The 20,752-nt window shown below is 37.9% G+C and overlaps 1 protein-coding gene across 3 annotated transcripts in view; it reads right to left on the minus strand.

The window, feature by feature from the left end:
* syt1a (synaptotagmin Ia) overlaps window positions 1–20,752 on the minus strand; it is a 251,779-nt gene that overhangs the window by 33,612 nt on the left and 197,415 nt on the right. For 2 of the 3 annotated variants that reach the window (XM_038281327.1, XM_038281326.1), the window contains 2 exons: window positions 20,076–20,248; window positions 14,272–14,397 (listed from right to left, as the gene is read on the minus strand). In XM_038281327.1, the coding sequence (XP_038137255.1) occupies window positions 14,272–14,397; window positions 20,076–20,248 (299 nt within the window). The remainder of the gene's footprint in view (window positions 1–14,271; window positions 14,398–20,075; window positions 20,249–20,752) is intronic. The other variant, XM_038281328.1, reaches the window with a different exon arrangement.

A 20,752-nucleotide genomic window follows, 5' to 3' on the forward strand; every position in this document is an offset into this window, starting at 1 on the left:
AAGGAATAAACACAATTGCTGCATTGTAGGTTTTTCCTTAGATGGGAAGCAAAATGTCTTCAAACTTGGAAACAAAGTCCAGTGGATTTTTTGGAATGTCATATGACGTTTTTGAAAACAAGAAACGTTTAACTTTAGCTTTGTACCATATTACTGCACCACCACCCTGCACTTGCCACTCCCCTCCACCACACTAGACTCGTCAGCACATCAGTTACTGGTGAGTTTATACCCTTGAAACAAATAAATATAATCCTGTTTGATCATTTCACAGTAAACACACGTATCCCTGCATTGCAACAACAATTCCACTGGATTGTTTTTTTTTTACTTTTTTGGAATGCCTGAATGAAAAAACCCTTTACACTAGTATACAGTCTCTCAGGGAAATTCAGTTGCATCGACTTCTGTCTTCATAAAGAATGGTGAAAGGGGTAAATGATGTACGCCATGAAGCAGTCTGCACATTTGTAGTTTTTTTGTGTGTGGCAAGGTTACTGCCACCCTTGTCAAAGATGCTTAATGCCTGAGAAATAGGGAAATCGATATAGACCCCCTCAGGCCATGACAGAGGTGTCATTCACCTAGCTGTAAGTCAACGTATAATCACAAAAGATATGAAAATATTTAAGGTTGAAAAGTAACTTAGTGTTGGTTTAATCTGTGTCCTCCAGCGTCCAGTGTTGGAAAAATATATAGCGAAAAATAAATAATAATGTAATATCCTTGTATTAATATAGTCTATAAAAACTGAATTCTGCACAAAATACAATTTGTATTATGTTTTTTTTCATAACATCTAGGATAGGCAAGCTTAAGCATATTTTAGTATCAAGATAACTGAAGTACTATAAACTATTGAAAAACACAGAAAAGTAAGGTGCAAGGTAATTATAAAAATGAAAAATACAATGATTGGGAAAAAAAAAGAAAGTTGGAGAAAAAAATCAACTTATAATGTATAGAGAGGACAGTCAAAACAATTTAAGAAACTGAGGATTTCTTTTTTAAGAGTTTTTTTTTTTCAGATTAGTTGAGCATTAGAACTAAAACCGGCTTCTTCGTTTTTGGTTCTGGGTTTGCAGATTGGACCAGAAGACCTGAAAGTTCTGGGTGGTTAATACACTGAGAACAACCCTGTGATAAGTTTTGGTGCTAATTCCTTCAATTTATAGACTAACATAAGTATTTTTAAGCCTTCTCTGAGATACAAGAAGCTACTATGAGGACATCAGAGCTGGGGTGATGTGCTCCATTTCCTTAGCTTTAGTGAGTATGCAGCCAGCAGCATTCTGGAACAACTGCGACTGTCTAATCGATTCTGTAGCGAGACCTTGGAAGACACCTGTACAGTAATTAATTATACTAAAGATGAATGCATGAATAGGTATTTCGAGGACCTGCTCATATAGTTGTCTTTTAATCCTGCAGATGTTCTTTAGGTCCGGGTTTTTTAACCTTGGTCCTTATGGCCCACTGTCCTTCATGTTTTAGATGGGTCTCTACTCAAGCACACCTGATTAAAATGATTGCATTGCCTCATCAACAGCCATCAAATTCTGCAAAAATTCTGTTAATCATCTTTTTATTCAGGTCAGGTGTGTGGAGGCAGAGAAAAACAGAAAACATGGAGGACAGTTGGCCTTGAGGATCAGGGTTAAGAAACCCTTCCTAAGGTGAAAAAACGATGACTTTTTTTACTGTATTTATATGCCTTTGATTCTAGCACCATTGGTGCTTTCTAGCTGTATTAATAGAAGCTGTGTGTTAAAATGTAAACACACTTCATTTAGTCCAAAAATTATAAATTCAGTTTTGATCTACCGGAGATAACTTTGACAGAAAACTATTTCCTCAGAAATCGGTGGTAAAAGGAGAGACCCAAAAATTCCAGTTGGGCATCATGCTCCACATGTTGAAAACTCCACAGCTGGGGTACAACTTGGTTGTTAATGTGGCTGCATTGTTCTCTCCTAAAGCCGGACTTACACTGAGATTTTTTGCCCTTTTCTGGCAGAAATCGATTCGAAATTGTGAGGTTGCAGTGGGCATGCACAAACAAGAGTTCTTCTTCTTCCTCTCAAATGAAAACACAGAAGCATGGAGGGGCTGCGAGTGAAATGGAGTTCTTTCTGTTAAATTGACACACCGTAGTAGCCACGTTTGCTCAGCCATGTCTTTATTCAAATACGTTGTTGCTTTTTCTTCTTAAAGCTTTAAGCACACAAAATTGCACAAATTCCCAAGGCACTGCCTCTCACACTAGTGAGCTTCATATTCCTCTTCTATTCCTTTGGCTTCCGGATAGACCAATCCGAGTAGCGCCATCTCACTGACGTGATGAGTCCGACGTGATTTTTAGACGTACAGTGTGAGCAGGTAGATTGCATCAGAGCATTGGGCCGCACAGTGTGAGAACATAAATTGTGACCTGTGAACTCACACTGTACGAGGAAACCGCAAGGTTTCCTCGTACAGTGTGAGCTGTAACTGCTTACAACGACTGAAAAAAATCGCACAGTGTAAGCCTGGCTTAAGAAGCCTTAAGCTATAGACCCAGCATCCCTTTTACTGATAACGGCCATTTTTAAGACTTATTTTAACCTTCCTCTGTAGAGCAACTGAAATAGCCACTGATTTTGTCTTGACCCCCAAACTGCTGTTCTGCCCCTTTTTGCTGGTGAACTGGTGCCCGAGCTGAGCTGCTGCTGCCGCAATCTAACAGTGCCTCCTCCAAGCTCAGTTTGAATGTGAATGATAAAAATTAAAGATTCTAAAAACACCTGCTGGACAGATTCTGGGTTCTTCCGAGTTGCTGTGACGGACTGGAAGCGCTACTGTACCTGAAGCGCACAACCAGACCACAGGTTCCTCCGAAAACAGTGACAATGAAACAGTACACAATCCCTTCAAATTACTCTTTAACTGGTAATTTTCTCTGAGCAAGAGTAACTCCTTGAAACTGTTTTGCCGACATGTTTTTTTGTGTGATTGAGATATAACGAATATTAATTTACGTGTCTTAATGTGAAAACTTTTTATTAAATTCGGTCTTGCTGTGTATTAAGATGGGCATACACTGTGTGATATTTTCAATTGTTGCACGCAGCAACAGCTCAAACTATACGAAGAAACCGCAGGGTTTAAAAGTTCACAGCTCACGATTCATGTTTTCACACTGTGGAGCCTGACGCTCTGATGCAATCTACCTCCTCACACTGTACGTCCAAAAACCACCCATCAGACTTAGTGCAGAGAGATGGCGCTGGTCGGACTCCTTAATCTGGAAGAAGAAGAAAAACTCCCTTGTTTGTGCATGTACAATGCTCGAGGTTTTGGTAAATCGGCTCGTAGACGCTCGTAGCTCTGCTTCAACAGCAGGATTTGCGACAAACATCTTACGATGGCCGACTTAATTTCAAACATGTTTGATTTTCTCCCCAACCTTACGATTCCTGATCAGGAGGTGGTCGTGACAGCCTAATCGCCCCTCGTTACCCCCTGTATATTACACGACACAGGACACACGAGGACGCTAAAACTTGGCCCGATTGTAAAATTCTCGCAGGACTGGAGAATCGGCCAGAAAAGGGCAAAAAAAAAATCGTACAGTGTATGCCCGGCTTTATTTTCGCTTTTTTCCGTTTTTTGTTGTGTTTTTTGTAAGTCTCTTGTTAAAGTGGTTCAATTTAGTTCACCAAGTCAGTCACATTGAGAGTCACACGTGCGTCTGTTGGTCTACCATATTGTGCAAAGTTTATGAATGCGTTATGGTGTGATCCGACATTTTTTGATCCAGAACTCTACCTCAAGGATGAACTGATTTCTCTTCACTTTCACATGTTATTTCTTGTATCCTGTGTTTATATTAGCAGTTTTCAGTTCTTACATAGTTTATTAGGTTCAAAAAAAGTACATCCTTGCTAATTTTTGGTTGTCTGGGATTATTTTATGACAGTTTAAGCCTCTAACAGCTAAATCTGCTTCCTTTTGAGTTAACAAACTGAATAGACAGATACAATATTTCCTTGTGGTTGATGATTAATAACTGCTTGAAATTATAATCCAAGTTACTGACATTGACAAGTGAAGACAAACGGCTGATCCACACGTAAGTGAGTGAATAACATCAGGTAATTGAGCAAATCATCAGGTATAATCATTTGATGAACACTGACTTTATTGCTTACTCTTCATTGGAATAATACATGAATAAATCCATAATTAAACTGGTAAAATTTCAAAACTATACAAAGCACAGCTTCGTTGAGGTAGCTTTAAAAAATGTAAAAAATCCCTCGTTATGCTGAAATCTGGATAAGTTTTTAAGCATTTCAGTTATGTTTCTGCTCTCCTCTCTCTACAGCTCCTCATCATATATTCTACAAATATACCTTGTTTAATGTTCTTATATTTGTCTGTGAGTATTGTCTCTGCTTTGTGCTTGTTTTGTTACAGAGTGGTTGGTTTTGCTTTGTACTTTTAACCAGATATTTTAGTTTTGCATCAATTATTTAGTGCATTCATTAGCTTCCTGGCTGAGTGGTGCAGAGCGCTTCTTGACCACATCCTGTGAAACATCAAGCTACATCAGGCAGTATTGGGAAAGAAAGCTAAAATGTAGATTGAATCACTGCAAATGAATTTCTCCAAACATTTTGGAATATTTACTTTTTTGCTCAAAGAACAGTAAGTTTTGCATTAGATCTTTTAAGAATATAAATCGTGTTAGTTCAAAACCACTTGTTGGAAGAAGAATAAATGCGCTTTAGCACATTAATAGCCATTTCTTTTTTGTTCTTGTTTGTAAGTAGTCTAACTTGAAAGGTTATCATCTTAGGGGCACTGAGCATAAAATCTGATTTTTCTAAACTTCCAGTAAAATGGCTTTATTTTTAATGTGCACAGATGATTTAAAAATCTGAAAGCCATTATCATTCATAGTAATGAATGACAATCATGGGCTTTTGAAGAACCATGTCTACATAAAATGGTTTCTGCATCTTATGGAGAAAAGAAAAACAAACAAGAAAAGAGCAAAGTACTTCACAAAATCTTTTCAAAGACATATTTTACATTTCATTTCTCTTGAACTATAAAATTGGAAGAAAAATAAAAATATGACCCGCAAAAGGTTTAAGTTTCCTTTTATCATTTCCATTTTTGATTGGAAAAAAATATAGAAAAACAATTCCAGCTTTATTTAAACAAGAATTTTCTTAGCCTTTTTTTTCCACTGATGATCTAAACTATGAAGGACCAACTCTGCCATATTTAAAAATAAATACAGAAATAAATAAATGCTCAATAAATGTATAAGCATACAATTATTGCCAACAAAAAAGAGAGACATAAATGTATATAACTCTTAATTAGCTTCTTTATTTATTTGTCTTTGTAATATTTACCTTATTTATTTTTCTGTCCTTTATAATCTTCAACTTTATTTTTTAATAACTTATATTTTTAAGTATTTATTTATGTGCATGTTATTATATTTTTGTCTGTTTTATTCTTCCTTTGTATTTTTTTACCTTAGTTATTTCTTCGCCGCAGTTTATTTCTCTCTGCCCTTTTTACATTTCTCTATGCATTTCTATCTCATTATGCAAATGAGGAGGGGGTGTGTCCTAGAGAGTCAACTTCTGCTCATTGGTTGGCTTGGCTGTCCATCTTCTTAACTCACAGAGCTCAGAGTACTAAGTTAAATGTTCTCTTTTCTGTTGCTGTTGTTCAATAAAAGTATGTTTTAAGATCATTTGAGGCGAGAACCTTATACTTTTAAGCATCACCATATGGCCCATTCACAGATTTAATGCGTAATTTAAAAGAAAATGTGACGAACTTGAGAGGACCGTGGCAACCAGCGGAGCTCCGAAGCTGACGGCAGCCAGGTCTATAGCCAGGCTATGATGGCGATTTTTTGTTGTATTTGGCAAAGTTTGGCAAAGTCCCTACTCAAGTTCTAATGACTTCAGACTCGACATCAGACTCTCCTCCTGTAGATTCGACCGATGTAGTAAAATGCTAACCAACACGATTCACACACGGTTATGCCGAGAGAGGGCCGCTGCAGATGGGCTGTGGTCGGACCTGGCTGCCGTCAGCTTCGGAGCTCCGCTGGTGCCACGGTCCTCTCAAGTTCGTCACATTTTCTTTTAAATTACGCATTCAATCTGTGAATGGGCCATATGGTGATGCTTAAAAGTATAATATTCTCGCCTCAAATGATCTTAAAACGTACTTTTATTGAACAACAGCAACAGAAAAGAGAACATTTAACTTAGTACTCTGAGCTCTGTGAGTTAAGAAGATGGACAGCCAAGCCAACCAATGAGCAGAAGTTGACTCTCTAGGACACACCCCCTCCTCATTTGCATAATGAGATAGAAATGCGTACAGAAATGTAAAAAGGTCATAGAAAAATGTAAAAAGGGCATAGAGAAATGTAAAAAGGGCATAGAGAAATGTAAAAAGGCAGAGAGAAATAAACAGCGGCGAAGAAATAACTAAGGTAAAAAAATACAAAGGAAGAATAAAACAGACAAAAATATAATAACATGCACATAAATAAATACTTAAAAATATAAGTAATTACATTTATTGAGCATTTATTTATTTCTGTATTTATTTTTAAATATGGCAGAGTTGGTCCTTCATACTAAACTACAAACAGAATAAATGGAAACATCCAAAAAAACATATGTTACCATCTGACTGACACCAAACCTTAGAGTGGCTCGTTGTGTACACATCTGTTGGGATTTTCCTGTTTAACTAAGGACTAACAGCAGAGAACTGCAGGTATTATCTTTATTTGGAGTTGAGCTTCAGTACGATAAGCAACCTTCTGACCAGAATGAGCTCACAGGAAACCAATTCAGACTCTAGGGCATCTTATATTGTGGTATTTATCTTTCTAATGCATCCATAAACACACTTCCATAGAATAAGAAGCATTTTTTCTGGGTAGTATTACCAGAATGGCTCTGAGAGTTACTGTGGAAAATAGCTGAACGATAATGAAATGAATATGATTGCTTTTTAAATCTAGGTCTTCTAAATATTGAGGTTAAATTTCTCTTCTCACTGGACAAAATGAGTATGCCTTCCTCTGACCTGCCATGAGAACAATAAATACAGTAATGAAGCAGAAAGTGGCAGAAATAGCCTAATTCTTTTCCTGCTGTGCTGATATGGTGCTTTGTGGTTCATTTGCTCTGTATTTGCCTCATGTAGTCTCATCACTGCTCTCCGAATGACTTGGATCTTTTACAAAACCTTTTTCCTCATTAGTGTATAAACCTAGAATCGGCCAGTAGGTGTTTGCAGTGCTTAATGGGGAGAAACAATGCTTTGCCTTGTGAACCTGACATTAATCTGCATGTGTTTTTGCACCCTGATCCCCCTGCTTTACTGTTCACACACAGGGAAACTAGTGTTTATGGCTCCTCCTTAGAAGGACTTGACATATACTAAGTTTAGAGGCTTCATAGGACAAGAGTCTCATTAAAATGCTGACATCAATTACTGGGAAAATCTTACGAGTCTGGCTCTCAAAGGTGAGGCAAGGACAGAAAAGCATGCCTGTGGCATGTTTATTAGAGTTAGTTTTGACATTTTGATTGGGGTATTTCTATTAGAAGGACACTGTTTCAGGGATGATTTATAATTTGCTGTGGACTTAAATCCAATGCAGGACATAAGAATAAAAATTTCTATAGATTGTTTGTAGATTGTATATTCAACTTGTCTTTAGACAGACAAGTACTTCTACGTTCTGAATATATTAAATATTTTTATGCACACATTAACAACCAAATTATATCTGTTTAAATCTTATCTGGGATGGGTACTAAAAAAACTCTTCAGGATGTTAGTCTGGCATCTTCTTATGGTGATTATTTAACTGTGAAAACTTTTTATCAAAAGAACATATTTAACTTTGAGCAGGAAGGGGTGCTGTCCCCACAAATGCTAATTATGTCTAACGACTGAACACTTAAGAATTTTCTTTTCAGGAATATTTGTTTTGAATATATATATCTCAGTCCGTGCATAGCTGGAAAAAATGTATATTAATTCCTTGTCAAAGCTGGGATTAAGGTTTTAAAAGGTGTCTAAGGTGATCCAGTTTCTTCCTTAGTATTTAAGGTAGCATGTTCAACTTCTGAGATCTCCAATGAGCTAAGAATATAGCGTCTTTGAGGTCAGTATCACAAGATGTGAAAACGTCACCCATTCATTACACTTTAGCACTACGGTGGAGCTCATTACCTTTGTAATCAAGAACCTCATTGAGAGCTGTCACCGCCTCCAAGTACAAGACAGATCAACAGTGTGAAATGTAATACCGTCCATAAAATATCCTTTTTATGAAAGGCTGTCTCCCCCAAAGAAATAAGGGTATGGATGACTGATCAGCAATGATGTGTGCACTGTGTAATTTCATTAGCAGCATCACCGACAGGAATATTTCACAGGTCAAGCAGTAAAAACATATTGATATTGACCAGTGAGAGGATGTGTTTGCATAATAGACTTCAGGTAAAGGAGAATCTTTTGTAGTTAAAAAATGTTCATACGCTAATGTGTGTTGGTGCAATGTCAATATTAATGTGGTTGATTGATGCTGGTATTTTTACATATCTAATTGATCTAAATTAAAAATTAGCAGAGTTCTTGGGAGAAGTCTGAAAATATTGTGGAATTTAAACACAGACTTTCTTTAGATATGAATAATCTTCTACTATAACTCTGGCTGGATGTTTGACGCCCATCTTTAGATGGACTGGTCAAGGTTATCTTAATTGGTTGGGTTCCTGCTGTGGACTTTGCTTTTTACCACAGTCCATACATTTTCAATACAGATAAATTTGGAACATTTTGAAAGACCATTCCCAAAGCTTAATGTTGCCAATTTTATCTATTTAAAAATATTTTTTTTGTCTGCTTAGAATCACTGTACAACCGTCTTATTTTTGACTTAATTTATCAAATGCGTTTGACTTACATTTGTGACTAAAAATAAATTGGTGCAAATAGTAAAAAAAAAAGAGCATGTGTTTGAGTATAGATTTCATTCCCTTCACTCGCATTTGCAATTAAAAATAATAAGGCTTGATTTAAGGAAGATATCCATTTGCTTTTTTTATTAAAAAATAAGTAAGAAAATGAATTAGCAAAAAGTCCTATGGTTAATTTGTATGGGGAAGATGCTTAGGGATCCAGTAACGAGACATCACAGTTTGAGGACAACCTTGTGTTTTGTATATATTGTTAATTGCAGAAGTAGGCAGATAATTTGGTGTTGGTGACTGGAAATCCCCATTTGTAAAAAGACAGCCTCACGAAACAATGATTTTCCAGATTAATTCTGATTAACAAAAGGGTGTTATGTAACAACATATATAGTAACACTAAATTTTTTCCGTAGTCCTACATTTTTTTTTTTCATTTTGGAACAGCTGTGCTCTTGGTAAAAAAAAAAAAAAAACCTTTGGGTAGAGCCCTGCCTTAGTAATCCCAGTTTGAAATTAAACATTAAATTAACTCATCGGAGTTTTGTGAATGAGTTGTCTTAGATAATGATGGTTAATGACAACAAGTACTCTGGAGAAACCTCCAGATAGAAAGACACTCTTTTTGTATGGCATTCAGATTTTTCCATGTTTTTTATTATCAATATTACATCTTCCAGTGAGTAAAAAAACAGAAACGAACCAAACATTCTTTGACTGCATTACCCTTATATTCTTAAATCAGCATCACATGCAGCTGACTAACATATTTCTGAGATGAGATGGAAAATTAACATTTACTCAGTAGATCTGCTTTAGCTGCTGTATCACTCTTTGCAAAAGCCATGTTGCAATTGTTCCACAGTCCTTGCAGGGTTTGCGAGTTCCTCCACAGGTTGATCAGGGCCAAAGTATCAATGGTTTGACTTGAACCCCATATTCCATATCGGCCCATTTAGTTTTTTTTTTTTTTTACCAGGCATAAGAAAGATGTTCAGATCACAGAACAGATGTATGATCTGTTGTTTGATTCCTCTAAACCAGGGGTGCTCAAGAGCTACAATCCTGTAACTTTTAGGCTACATTTACACTGCAGGCCTTGATGCTCAATTCCGATTTTTTTGTGAAATCTGATTTCTTTGCATAACTGTTCACATTTCCAAATGTAAGCGAATTGTATGTGTCCCGCATGTGCAGTAGAGGACGCAATGACGTCACAAGCTAGAGTGCTCTGTGTTTACGGAAGTAAACATGGATGGTAGTGCTGGAGAACATCTAGCGATGTTTCCCAACCTTAAAACTCAATCTTTCCAAGATGGTTAAACATAAATACTGCTCTCCGCATCATCATCCACCATTGTTGTTGTTGTTGTCGTTTTTCCTGCCACTGCTGCGTAGCAAGAAGCAGAATAGTGACCTTTGTCAGTATTAATGACATTCAGGTGGGATGGGTGCGACCTGGCTGTTCAGACACAGGTCGCATTTGAAAAGATAATATTCATATCGGATTCTGGACCAAATAGCCAAGCGGCCTGGGTTGCATTGGAAAAAATCGGATCTGTGTTGTTCAGACTGTCTTGAAAAGAACCGATCCAGGTTGCATATGGGCCAAAAAAATTAAATTTGGGTCACTTCAGGCTGCAGTGTGAACGTAGTCTTAGATGCATCTCTTCTCTAGCACACCTGAATCGAAAGGCTCAATCTCCTCATTTAGCGCAGCAGAGGCATGGTAACGAGCCACTCATTTCATTTGGGTGAGTTAAAAATTGGGTGCATCAAAAAGTTGCAGGATAGCTCTTGAGGACTGGACTTGAGCACCCTTCTTCTAAACAATGTTATTGTGGTGCGATGACTAAAACATTTCCTTTCCCAAATATTAAACTCTCCAGAACATGCTGCCGAATGTCAGTAAAGCTTCAAAGTGTCTTATTTCTTTTATTGACGCTCTCCCAGTCCATTGTAATTTACAAACTGGCTTCACTTTGGATGGAGAGGCTGCAGCATTTTCTAGTTTATAATAGGTCTGAACCTTGGTGGTTTGTATTATTTCTAAATATCCTTACAAATATTCTGTGGAGATCTGTGGAGGACAGAATAAGTTGGTTGTATAGAAATTCTGTCAATCCTGGTTTTTGAGTGGATAAAGCAGTCAAACATTAACCTGTTATGGGGGATCAAAGCTACAAAAGACTCTGACTTATGGGTAAAAACCAGGTCAGTACAAGGAACGTGGGTAATCTAAATGAACAGAAGCATTTCCACTGATATAAGTGATGGATTATCTATTTGGAAGCTTGTTAATGGGTACAAAAGCACACTGTGAAGCCTGGATCACTGGCTTCACAGTGTGCTTGAAACTGCTGAAACATCAGGGCGGCTGTCTTCACCACATAAGAAATACTTCTTGATCTGAGCGTATTATGCTGTGTGACAAGTTATTTCCTGTCCAACGGGTGAATTGCAGTCATGAAGTAGTAAAAGGGAAAACTACCTGCATTTCGTAAGCTGTACCTCAAACCAAAGAGCAAAGTGTTTGAAAAACAACACTCTTTTTGAAATAAAAGAAAAGATGTTTAATATTAAAATTCATGAACAGCCTTCCCTATGAAAAGACATTAACCTCACTGAAAATGTGTAGATCAGGGGTCACCAACGTGGTGCCCGTGGGCACCAAGGGACCCTCAAGGACAACATGGGGTGCCCTCAGCATCTTTTGAAAACAGAACAATTCACCAGTGGATTAAATCAGATATGTTATTTTTTACTGAAGCTCTTATTTTGAAGCATTTATGAAGCATTTTATCATATCAATAAATTAGAACATTTGAGGATTTATATGGATTTCATAATGAGAATATCTAAAAGCAAATTAAAAATGAAAAGAAACAATAGAAATATGTTTATTATCTATGAAGTTCAGGTAAATGCCGACTCCTCTAGTTCATAGGTCAGTATTGGTAGCCCGTCCTATGACTCAGTACCCATAAAGTAGCCCTTAGCCTTCAAAAAGTTGGTGACCCCTGGTGTAGATGATGCCCAAAGGCAGGTCTATGAGGACTGCTTAGTTATCTAACTGGAGAGTTATTGATGGCTAGTTACTAAAGGTGGGTCTTATTAAAGTCTATGTATATATCTGGCCCGCTTGAGATAAATCACGACCATATTTCAACCAAAGTCTTTTTACCTACAAAGTTGAAATGGCAATAAAATATAATTATAGATATGCTTGGATTAGACAGATTTAATCAATTCAAGCTGATGCACTCAGTCTTCTTTAAAGACTATTTATAGTTAATTACTTGTAATCTTCCCACCTATAAAAAAACCCAAAAAACAGTTCAATGCATATTTGAAGATGCTTAATAGTGTTGTAGTCAAGACAACGCCAACCAAGACCGTTAGAGTCCGAGACCTTATATGAGGGATGTCAAACCAGTTCCAGAAAGGGCCGTGTGGCTGCAGGTTTTCTCTCCAACCAAGAAATAGCACACCAGTCATCACATCAAGTAAGTCCAACCTTAACATGATGGATTTATGAGATGAATGGAGTCTGGTGCACTACTGGTGCAACCAGTTTGACATCCCTGCCTTTTATGGTCTCGGCCTTGTCTCGTTACTGCTTGGTCTCGGTTGGTTTGGTCTTGACTACAACACTAATGGTTAATAGACATAAATATAAAGTCTGATATTCCGTTACCCTCTTACCGAAACGATATGTTTGGTGCATAGAAACAGAAAGAATCACTCCCTTATTACAGGTTGTCAGATCTGTTTATAACAGGGACTAAAGTAGCCCAGCGAGGGATAGTGTGTTCATGCACCGCATCCATGATCTTTTGAGCAACATCTGCTGAAAGGAAGTTAATTTAATTCCTTATTCTCCTTTAAAAAAAAAAATAAATAAATAAAAATTCTCACCAGAAAATGGGTATCTACTGGGGCCGTATTTGATCAAGTGTGAAAAAAGATTAAAACAAACGAGACATGACAACCTAAATCCCGGCAGGGTAATGTGTCTTTAAAAGTCTAAGTAGAAAGTTCTGTATACAACATTAAGCATTAACACCACCTGACATATGGTGTACATTTTAGGATTTCTGTTCAGAGGAATATATAGTGATGAGACAAGTCAAAATTTTCAGACATGGAAAAGGTTTAACTAGGGCCTGGAACTTGAAATTATTTTCCTGAAAACTGATCCTTTCTTTCCAAAGATCTAAGAATGCTATAAAATGTACCCTTACAGTACCTCTGCTTACAGCAGCAGTACACAAACAATAACAATAACCTGGTCTTTGTAGAAAAGCTGCAGGTTTTAAAATGATTTCTTTAGAATATCTCTTATTAAGAAAAATGTTTTTTTTTTTTTTTTTTTTATTAAAAACAGAAAAGAATCAAACTATCTTATCTGCTGGTAGGATAATTCATAGCCGGTATAAAGCAGTTTGAATTATTTTGAGACTGATGCAGCCAACTCAATTTAGAGTAACGATCACAACCATTAGTTATAGTGGTCTAATTAACTTGGTCTGATCTGATACATTTTAAACTACTGCTAGCCTCCATTTAATGCATATTACATCCTTATTATGTTAAACCTAATTTGCTCTATGAGTTAAATCATTTCACACTTGCATTTTTTTCTGCATCTGCTGAACTGAACAGTTTTTAAGCCCTCATTGTGCACAATATTATATATTTGTTGCTTTACTCTTATTAGTATGTAAAAATATGATTATAACAAATTCATTTAAATAAGCTACTTAATGAGAACTATGTGCTTTGGTAATCACCACACAAAGGCGTCATAACAGTAGTTTTATACCAGTGCCATTTCAATTGAATTGATGGATGGAGTCCTTTAGTTTCTTTGTCATGAATGTATTTTCTGATATTTTTTAAATGGCACAATTTGTCTTTTTTGTAATAAGTGAAAAATGTAGAAACCACTTTTAGCAAGTTGACCAGTAATGCACAACAAAGGGTCGAGGGAAGGACAGCTCTTTATTATGTTATGCTCCCTAAAGCAGAAGGAAATGTGTTAAATTTGCAATTTCTTTGTTAAATGTGTCATATAAACCTTTAGCAGCTTAGTAACCAAAGCTTTTAGAAACATTGGCATACCTTAAGAAGCACAGACCTATGTTTAGGTTTGATACAACAATACTTACCAGAAGGGATCTTTGCAAAACAACAATAAATAAAGCAAAAGAAAAACCAGCACACAGTAATTTGGAGAACAGATCCTTACCGTATTCTCAGTGAAATTGTAATCCAGGGAGTATTGTAATTTGCCCAATTTCTCTTCCTCCTTCGGCTCGGCTTCTTTCTGCGTTTCCGTCAGCCCTGTCTCTGCATCCTCCTCATCCTTCAAGGCCTGAAGGAGACACCCACCAAGAGTCAGTGAGGCCTGTTTGTAGCGAGGAGCTAGCACCCAGCCAGCTGTTCAACCGCCCAGGTGCTGCCTGCGAAAACCTAGTCCTGTAAAAACCCCACTTGTTTTAAACTGTAAATGGGAAAGGGGGATGGGAGGGGGATAAGGGGAGCAAGCACTAAAACACGGCAGTTAACATTAGGACATGCTCTGTGATGCACTAAAGCCCCAGGCCTGGTCCCATTTGGTGCTTTTGTACCAGTCTGTGAGTGTTTGAGTCTGATGGGAGGAAAGATCAAATGATGGCACCAGAAATGAGAGCAATGAGGAGACAGAGAGATACTTAAGGAGGACAGAAACAGAGAGAGATGCTTTCAGAAAAAGTAGCAGTTGGACAGTTCCCTTTGATGGTTATTTCAGGCACATAAAGATTTTGGCAAGAAACAAAGAAAACTGGGAAATGTGAGAAGTGGCATTGGAAGAGAGGTGAAAGCGGCCTTTCTTTAGCCTGGCACTGAGGTGATGGTGACAGGTGGTGGTGCCGGTGGGGGGAGGAGAGGTGGGGTGACAGTAAGGAGGGAGGGAGGGAGTTTCCCGTTAGATTAAAAAATAAACATGCGTTTAAAGAGGCAAAGACTAGTTCTCAGTCATTCAGAGTCAAGAGTTGCCTTTCCCAAGTGGCTCTCATCGTTTGGCATGCAGAGCATTCTCTGTCATACAAAACAGTGCTCTTTTGTGATTCCTCATTCCCATGTCTGGTTACAACCTCAGACATACATACATCGTCATCATAGCCCTAAAGCTGTACCCCCTCTATGCTGATGTAGCTAGAAGCATCATGCCAGCGGTGGGTGTGAAGGTGTTGGTAAAAAAGGGGGTTTACTGCACATTGGGGCCTGCTTTTATTAGTTAAATTAATCATGTGAAAGCAGGAGGCTGAACAACACGGACTTGGTTAGGGAGCTGTCTCTGAGTCGGGTCTCTGCTTTCGACAGAAATTTATCCAATTAGAGAGAAAATCATAGCAGGTTAAATGATTGAGGAAAAATCTTTTGGAATGTTGTGATCAGTTTCACCTGAGCTGAAAGAAAAAAAACTAAAAATGCTGCGTTCATTTCATCACCAATTTTAAAACTCTGTGGCAAAATTCCTAAAACAACCAAAAACCACAATGTAATCATATCCTTTATGTGATCGACCAACAATTATGAAGTGGAAGAAAATTAATTCAGGATTTATAGAAACAAAAATCTAAACGAGCAGAACCCAATTATCATCATATGTCTGAGTCAATACATTTGACCCATTATTCTTCACTAAAGCAGTCAGACTGGATATGAAGGAAGGTTATACTGCTAGAGGATTAACCTTCGGCCTACACTGTTAAAACGATCTAGAAATAAGCAATAATTTCTTTAATTTAGCAGGCAGACAAGATAATTTGCCAATGGAATGAGTATGTTTACCCTTATTATAAGATAATAAGATATTATTCACTTGAAAAAAGACAATGCAATTGTTTTCTCTTATTTTAAATACAAATTGTCTTGTTCCATTGGCAAACTTTGTCACTTACCTCCCTAATTCAAGAAAAAACGCCCTTATTTTAAGAAAATAATGATTCTTTTAGAATAAAATTTTTTGCAGTGTAGTATGAGGTCCTGGGAAGCATGTTTTGTTTTTGTCTGTAAATAGTTAAATCTATTTTCTCCCTCAATTCTGAGCAGGTCTTCTTTTATAGTAAATGATAAGCAGCCCTAAAGCATGATTCAGCCAAAGACATGGTATATGGAGGTGCAATTTTTGTTTTACACACCTCACAGCAGGGCCGCTGGAAGTAGTTTGGACAAAAGACCTATGAGCCTATAGGCCTATCTAAGATACAACGAGGCCAATTTGGCTGGAAGGGCTTGTCTAATTCTGTTACATCAGGTGGGGTTGCGGGTGCTGGGACTAGGCATGCTGGTGCAACTGCCATCAGAAGCGGGCGGACAGTCTCCTCACTCCGGCTGCTCTCTGTTGTCATGGTTGCGGTACTAGTGTTCTTCTTCACTGGTGGTGGTTTACCAAAAAAAAATCCGAAATGCATTTATGTGCGATATTTCCTCCTCGTTTCTGTCATTAGACTATGTACATTTACTAGTCTGCTGCTGCGAGCGGGATACCTCTTTACTCGGTGACCACTAGCTTGCTTGACGTTGCCATGACAGCGTAAGTTCCGTGTACCTGGGTTGATTAGTCCTCAAAATAATTAAATTAAAATCCAAAGACGTAATAGTTAAATATAAAAAGTTAAAATCTTTGCAAATAAATTTTGCAAAGCATTTTTTATATATTTTAATCCCCCTCTCGCCACTAGGGGTACTACAGCAACCCCAGCACTCCCATTTCCTGTGGCCATGCTTCACTGTGTGCATGGGTGCACAAATTCAACATCGAGAGCACCTTTTTCCACATATTTGTTTTGTTAGGAAACTTCTGAACAGCTGACACCATACTAAAGTACCCAATCTTTTAATGCAATCGGTTGCAATAGATTTAATTTTCGCATATCAGAATATACGGGGCTAAGAACACATTTCGTAATTTATCGCTAAGAAAATGTGAATCTTTTTCCCACCACTTCATAAGTAAGCAACATTTTATGTAGATCAATGAAACCATTTTAAGGCAATGTTGTAGTAGAGCCTCTCAATCATTCTACTTATGCCCTGATTTGAATTTTAAATGAAACGTTCAAAAAGTCTGAGACTTTGACAGCTTGGCACAAAAAAAAAAGTCTGTGTGGTTCAACCTCGCTATTACGCACCCAGTGTCTCTTTCATACATATATATGTGCATATGGAGGTTGTACGCACATATATAGAGTAGATAAACATGTACAGTATGCATAGTTACATATATTTGGTTTCTATGGGAGCGGTAGTTGTTTTCAAGAGGCTATTAGAAAATAAAAAAGTCAGAGCAGCAGGCTTAAGAAGATCCAACAGCAATTGGGAACCTACCGCCAGTGACCATCCCGAACAGTCATCAGACACAACACAGATAAGGAGGACATAGAAGGAAGAAACACAAATTAAAACAACCACACACAGGAGTTAACACACTAGAGTCTGGGCACACCAGGAGAAATGACTGATTGCCTCCAAAGAGACAGATTGAAAGATCACATAAAAACACTCTTTTAAAAGAGAGATTACACTATTTATTGTGAATAATTACAGCTTAAAAATCTATCTTTGGCTGTGCAAAGGCAGTGGGGATATCAGGAAGTAATAGAAGTTGTGCCCTATGAGTTAGGAGGCTGTAAAGGCTTTCATAGCAGATTTAAACAGCTATACCAGTTTCAATCATCTTCATTTTAATGTAGATGAACTACAACAAATATTTAACTCATAATTTCAATTGAAATGGAATCATAGTCCTGCTTTAAGTGTAATTTATCCCCTTTTTTTTATTCAATCGTCCTATCAGAGTGTGACTGCCACAAATATAAATGCAATATGATGCCTCCTCACCAACTGCAGAATTGCGCTGTTTAGGTGGGAGGATTCTGAACATCTACCATCAGTTCCAACCTTACTGTAAAGGAAGAAACACTATATGGCTTGTTTTACCTTATCAAGAGGCTAGAAGGTGCAGGTTTGCTGATTTCTCTAGAGCAGTGTTTTTCAACCCTGGTCCTTTAGATAGCCTCGTGAGACCATCCTGATCTCGCAAGCTTTCAAGATTTCACTCACTAATCAGTCTGGAGACTCTCCGTTGAAGAAAATTTGGAGCCATTCACCAAATGAACGTCCAATCAGCGTTGGCTTTGAGGCCGGTTGAGGTGTGACGCAACGAGAAGCGCGACAGTTCAGTCTAAAGAACATGGCGGCTTCAGCCGATGAAACTAGCGTTAGCGTGGCTCTCGACCAAGTTTTATCGGAATTACAGAGTATTTCTTCACTGAAAGAATAGCAAAAGACTGCTCTGGTGGCTTTTATCAGAGGAAAATATTTTTTTGCTCTTCTCCCGACTGGTTTCGGCAAGAGTTTGATCTATCAATTGGCTCCTCTTCGTCGTCGCTCTGTTACGTCATATGCTTCGTTGATCTGATTGGTTTATTTGGCCCGTCTATCACCAACATAGCCAATCAGCTAACCAGTATTTTCGCCCCTTCCCAAAATGACTTCAACGGAAGGTTTCCAGATGGATATGCGGAGCAAATCCATCTGGCAGAGTCAGGTTACCTCAAGGCACCCTGCTCTGCATGTTTTGGATGTTTCTGAGGTTCAGCAAACCTGATTCAGATGAGCAGTGTTTTTCAACCCTGGTCCTCAAGGCACATTGCCCTGCATGTTTTAGATGTTTCCCAGCTTTCACACACCTATTAGCAATTTATGGCAGATTATCAGGCTTTGCTGAACTGCAGTCATCTGAATCAGGTGTGCTGAAGCTCAGAAACATCCAAAACATGCAGAGCAGTGTGCCTTGAGGACCAGGATTGATAAAAACTGACCTAGAGTCATCCTTTGAAATCATCTCAACTTTACACATAGCTCATTACTCATCCTGAAAGGACTCATGCAAAAAAAATTATTGTTTTGTTTATAGTTCTGCTTATAGTTTCTGTTCCTTAAAACCTAGAACTTTCAAGGTTAATTGCCCCCCCAAAACTCAAAAGGCGTAACTTCTTACTTCATGCCCCATAGCCTATTCCAGGGGAGCTCACATCCTTCCTCCAACACACCTGCTTTAAATGAATGGCTCCTCAGAAGGCACCTGGAGAGCTAAATTACAAGCAGCTGAGGGAATTCAGCCATTTGAGTCAGCTGTGTTGGAGCAGGGATGTAATTGAAGGTTCTGAGATGGAAGCTCTGGGGAATTTGACACAGCTAGCTTATAGGAACGAACTGTAAAAGGTTAAAATTTGGAAGTTGTGGCACAGTCTATGGTTTGGTGTGAAGGGGGTCGGTTTTCAAAACCCATATTTCAGAAAAACGTTTGCTGCCTTCTTTTCATGTCTCAGAGCCATCTCTGATCGAAGAGCTGTTGTTGCTGCACATTAAACAAAATATCATTTGGGGGTTCACTGAAGATGGCACCTTTAATGAAGCCCTTTAGGTGCAATTCATAGTCTGCTTATCAGAACCTCGCCTTCTGCACTGATGAACAAAAGGAGCTTTGTTCAGTTCCCTTTTTGTGTTTGTTTAAAGTTTGATAATGTCATTTCTCTGGGTGGATACCGCTTCATTACACAGCTTCTCACACTCTTCAACAAGTGAGCAGGTCCACTAATGACAAAAAAAGAACCAGTCACAAGAACCAAAAGCAGGAGATGACAGAGATTAAAATCGGGCCATCTAAATGACCAAAGCTCTAATGCTTTATCTATATTTATGGATTCATACAACACGAAGTGCAAGAAGCACTGGAACAATCAGGTTTGCAATACAATTGTAATTAAATTCTTGAATGTAGCTTGGGATTATATTACAACTTTGTCATCATTTGCAAAAGAAAACAAGCCAAAATATGCAAACAGAAGTAAACATAAAATATCACAAATTACTTCAGGAGAAATACCTTCAACTTCTTGTTTGTGTTCATATATAAAAAATGTAGTATAACCTTAAATTTTTAAAGGAATAAGTGATAATAACTTTAAATTAGAGATGATAACAGATAAGAGACATTACCTCGGTTTTAGCCCCATCCATGACATCCTTCATGTTGATGGCATTTTTGCCCTTATCTTTCCCCTTCTTTTTGTTTTTCTTTTTGAAAATCCACTTTTTGCAGACGCAAAAGCAGCAGGCCAACACCAGAATGATGGCTACGAAAGCAATCGAGACAATGGCCCAAGATGGCACTGGGGAGAGAGAAAAATAAAATAAGGAAAGAGCTAAAGTTAAATGTCTTTTTGAAAAGTGGAGATTACACACAAACACACACTGAGGTCAAATAAAAGCAGGGAATTGTGTGGATCTTTGCTTTAGCTCTTGCCTGGACCCATCAACAATTGGAACACCCGAAACGATTGGGAAAAAAAAAAAAAAAACAACTGACACCTTCATCCAATTTAGTGGAAGTAACAGATGTTGGCATTTTCCACTTGCCATTTAAACAAAAGATTTAGTCCGGCTGACGCTTTCAGAGCAATCAGCTTCAGAGCAGTGAGTCAAGGTGGTGGGAGGTTTACAGGTGTGGCTGATGGGCATTAATTCAGGTGTGACCATGACAATCCAATGATCCACTCATCTTAGACAGGGTTTAAAAGGTATTTTTTCCCCCTTACATCCATCATATTACAAACAGTTTTTCTATGCAGTCTTACAAACCTTAAATTCAACCTTTCACCTCTCCTTTGCAGAGT

The sequence above is a fragment of the Cyprinodon tularosa genome, unplaced genomic scaffold (genome assembly GCF_016077235.1).
Source record: "Cyprinodon tularosa strain WSP-4 unplaced genomic scaffold, ASM1607723v1 ctg17, whole genome shotgun sequence".
NCBI lineage: Eukaryota > Metazoa > Chordata > Actinopteri > Cyprinodontiformes > Cyprinodontidae > Cyprinodon > Cyprinodon tularosa.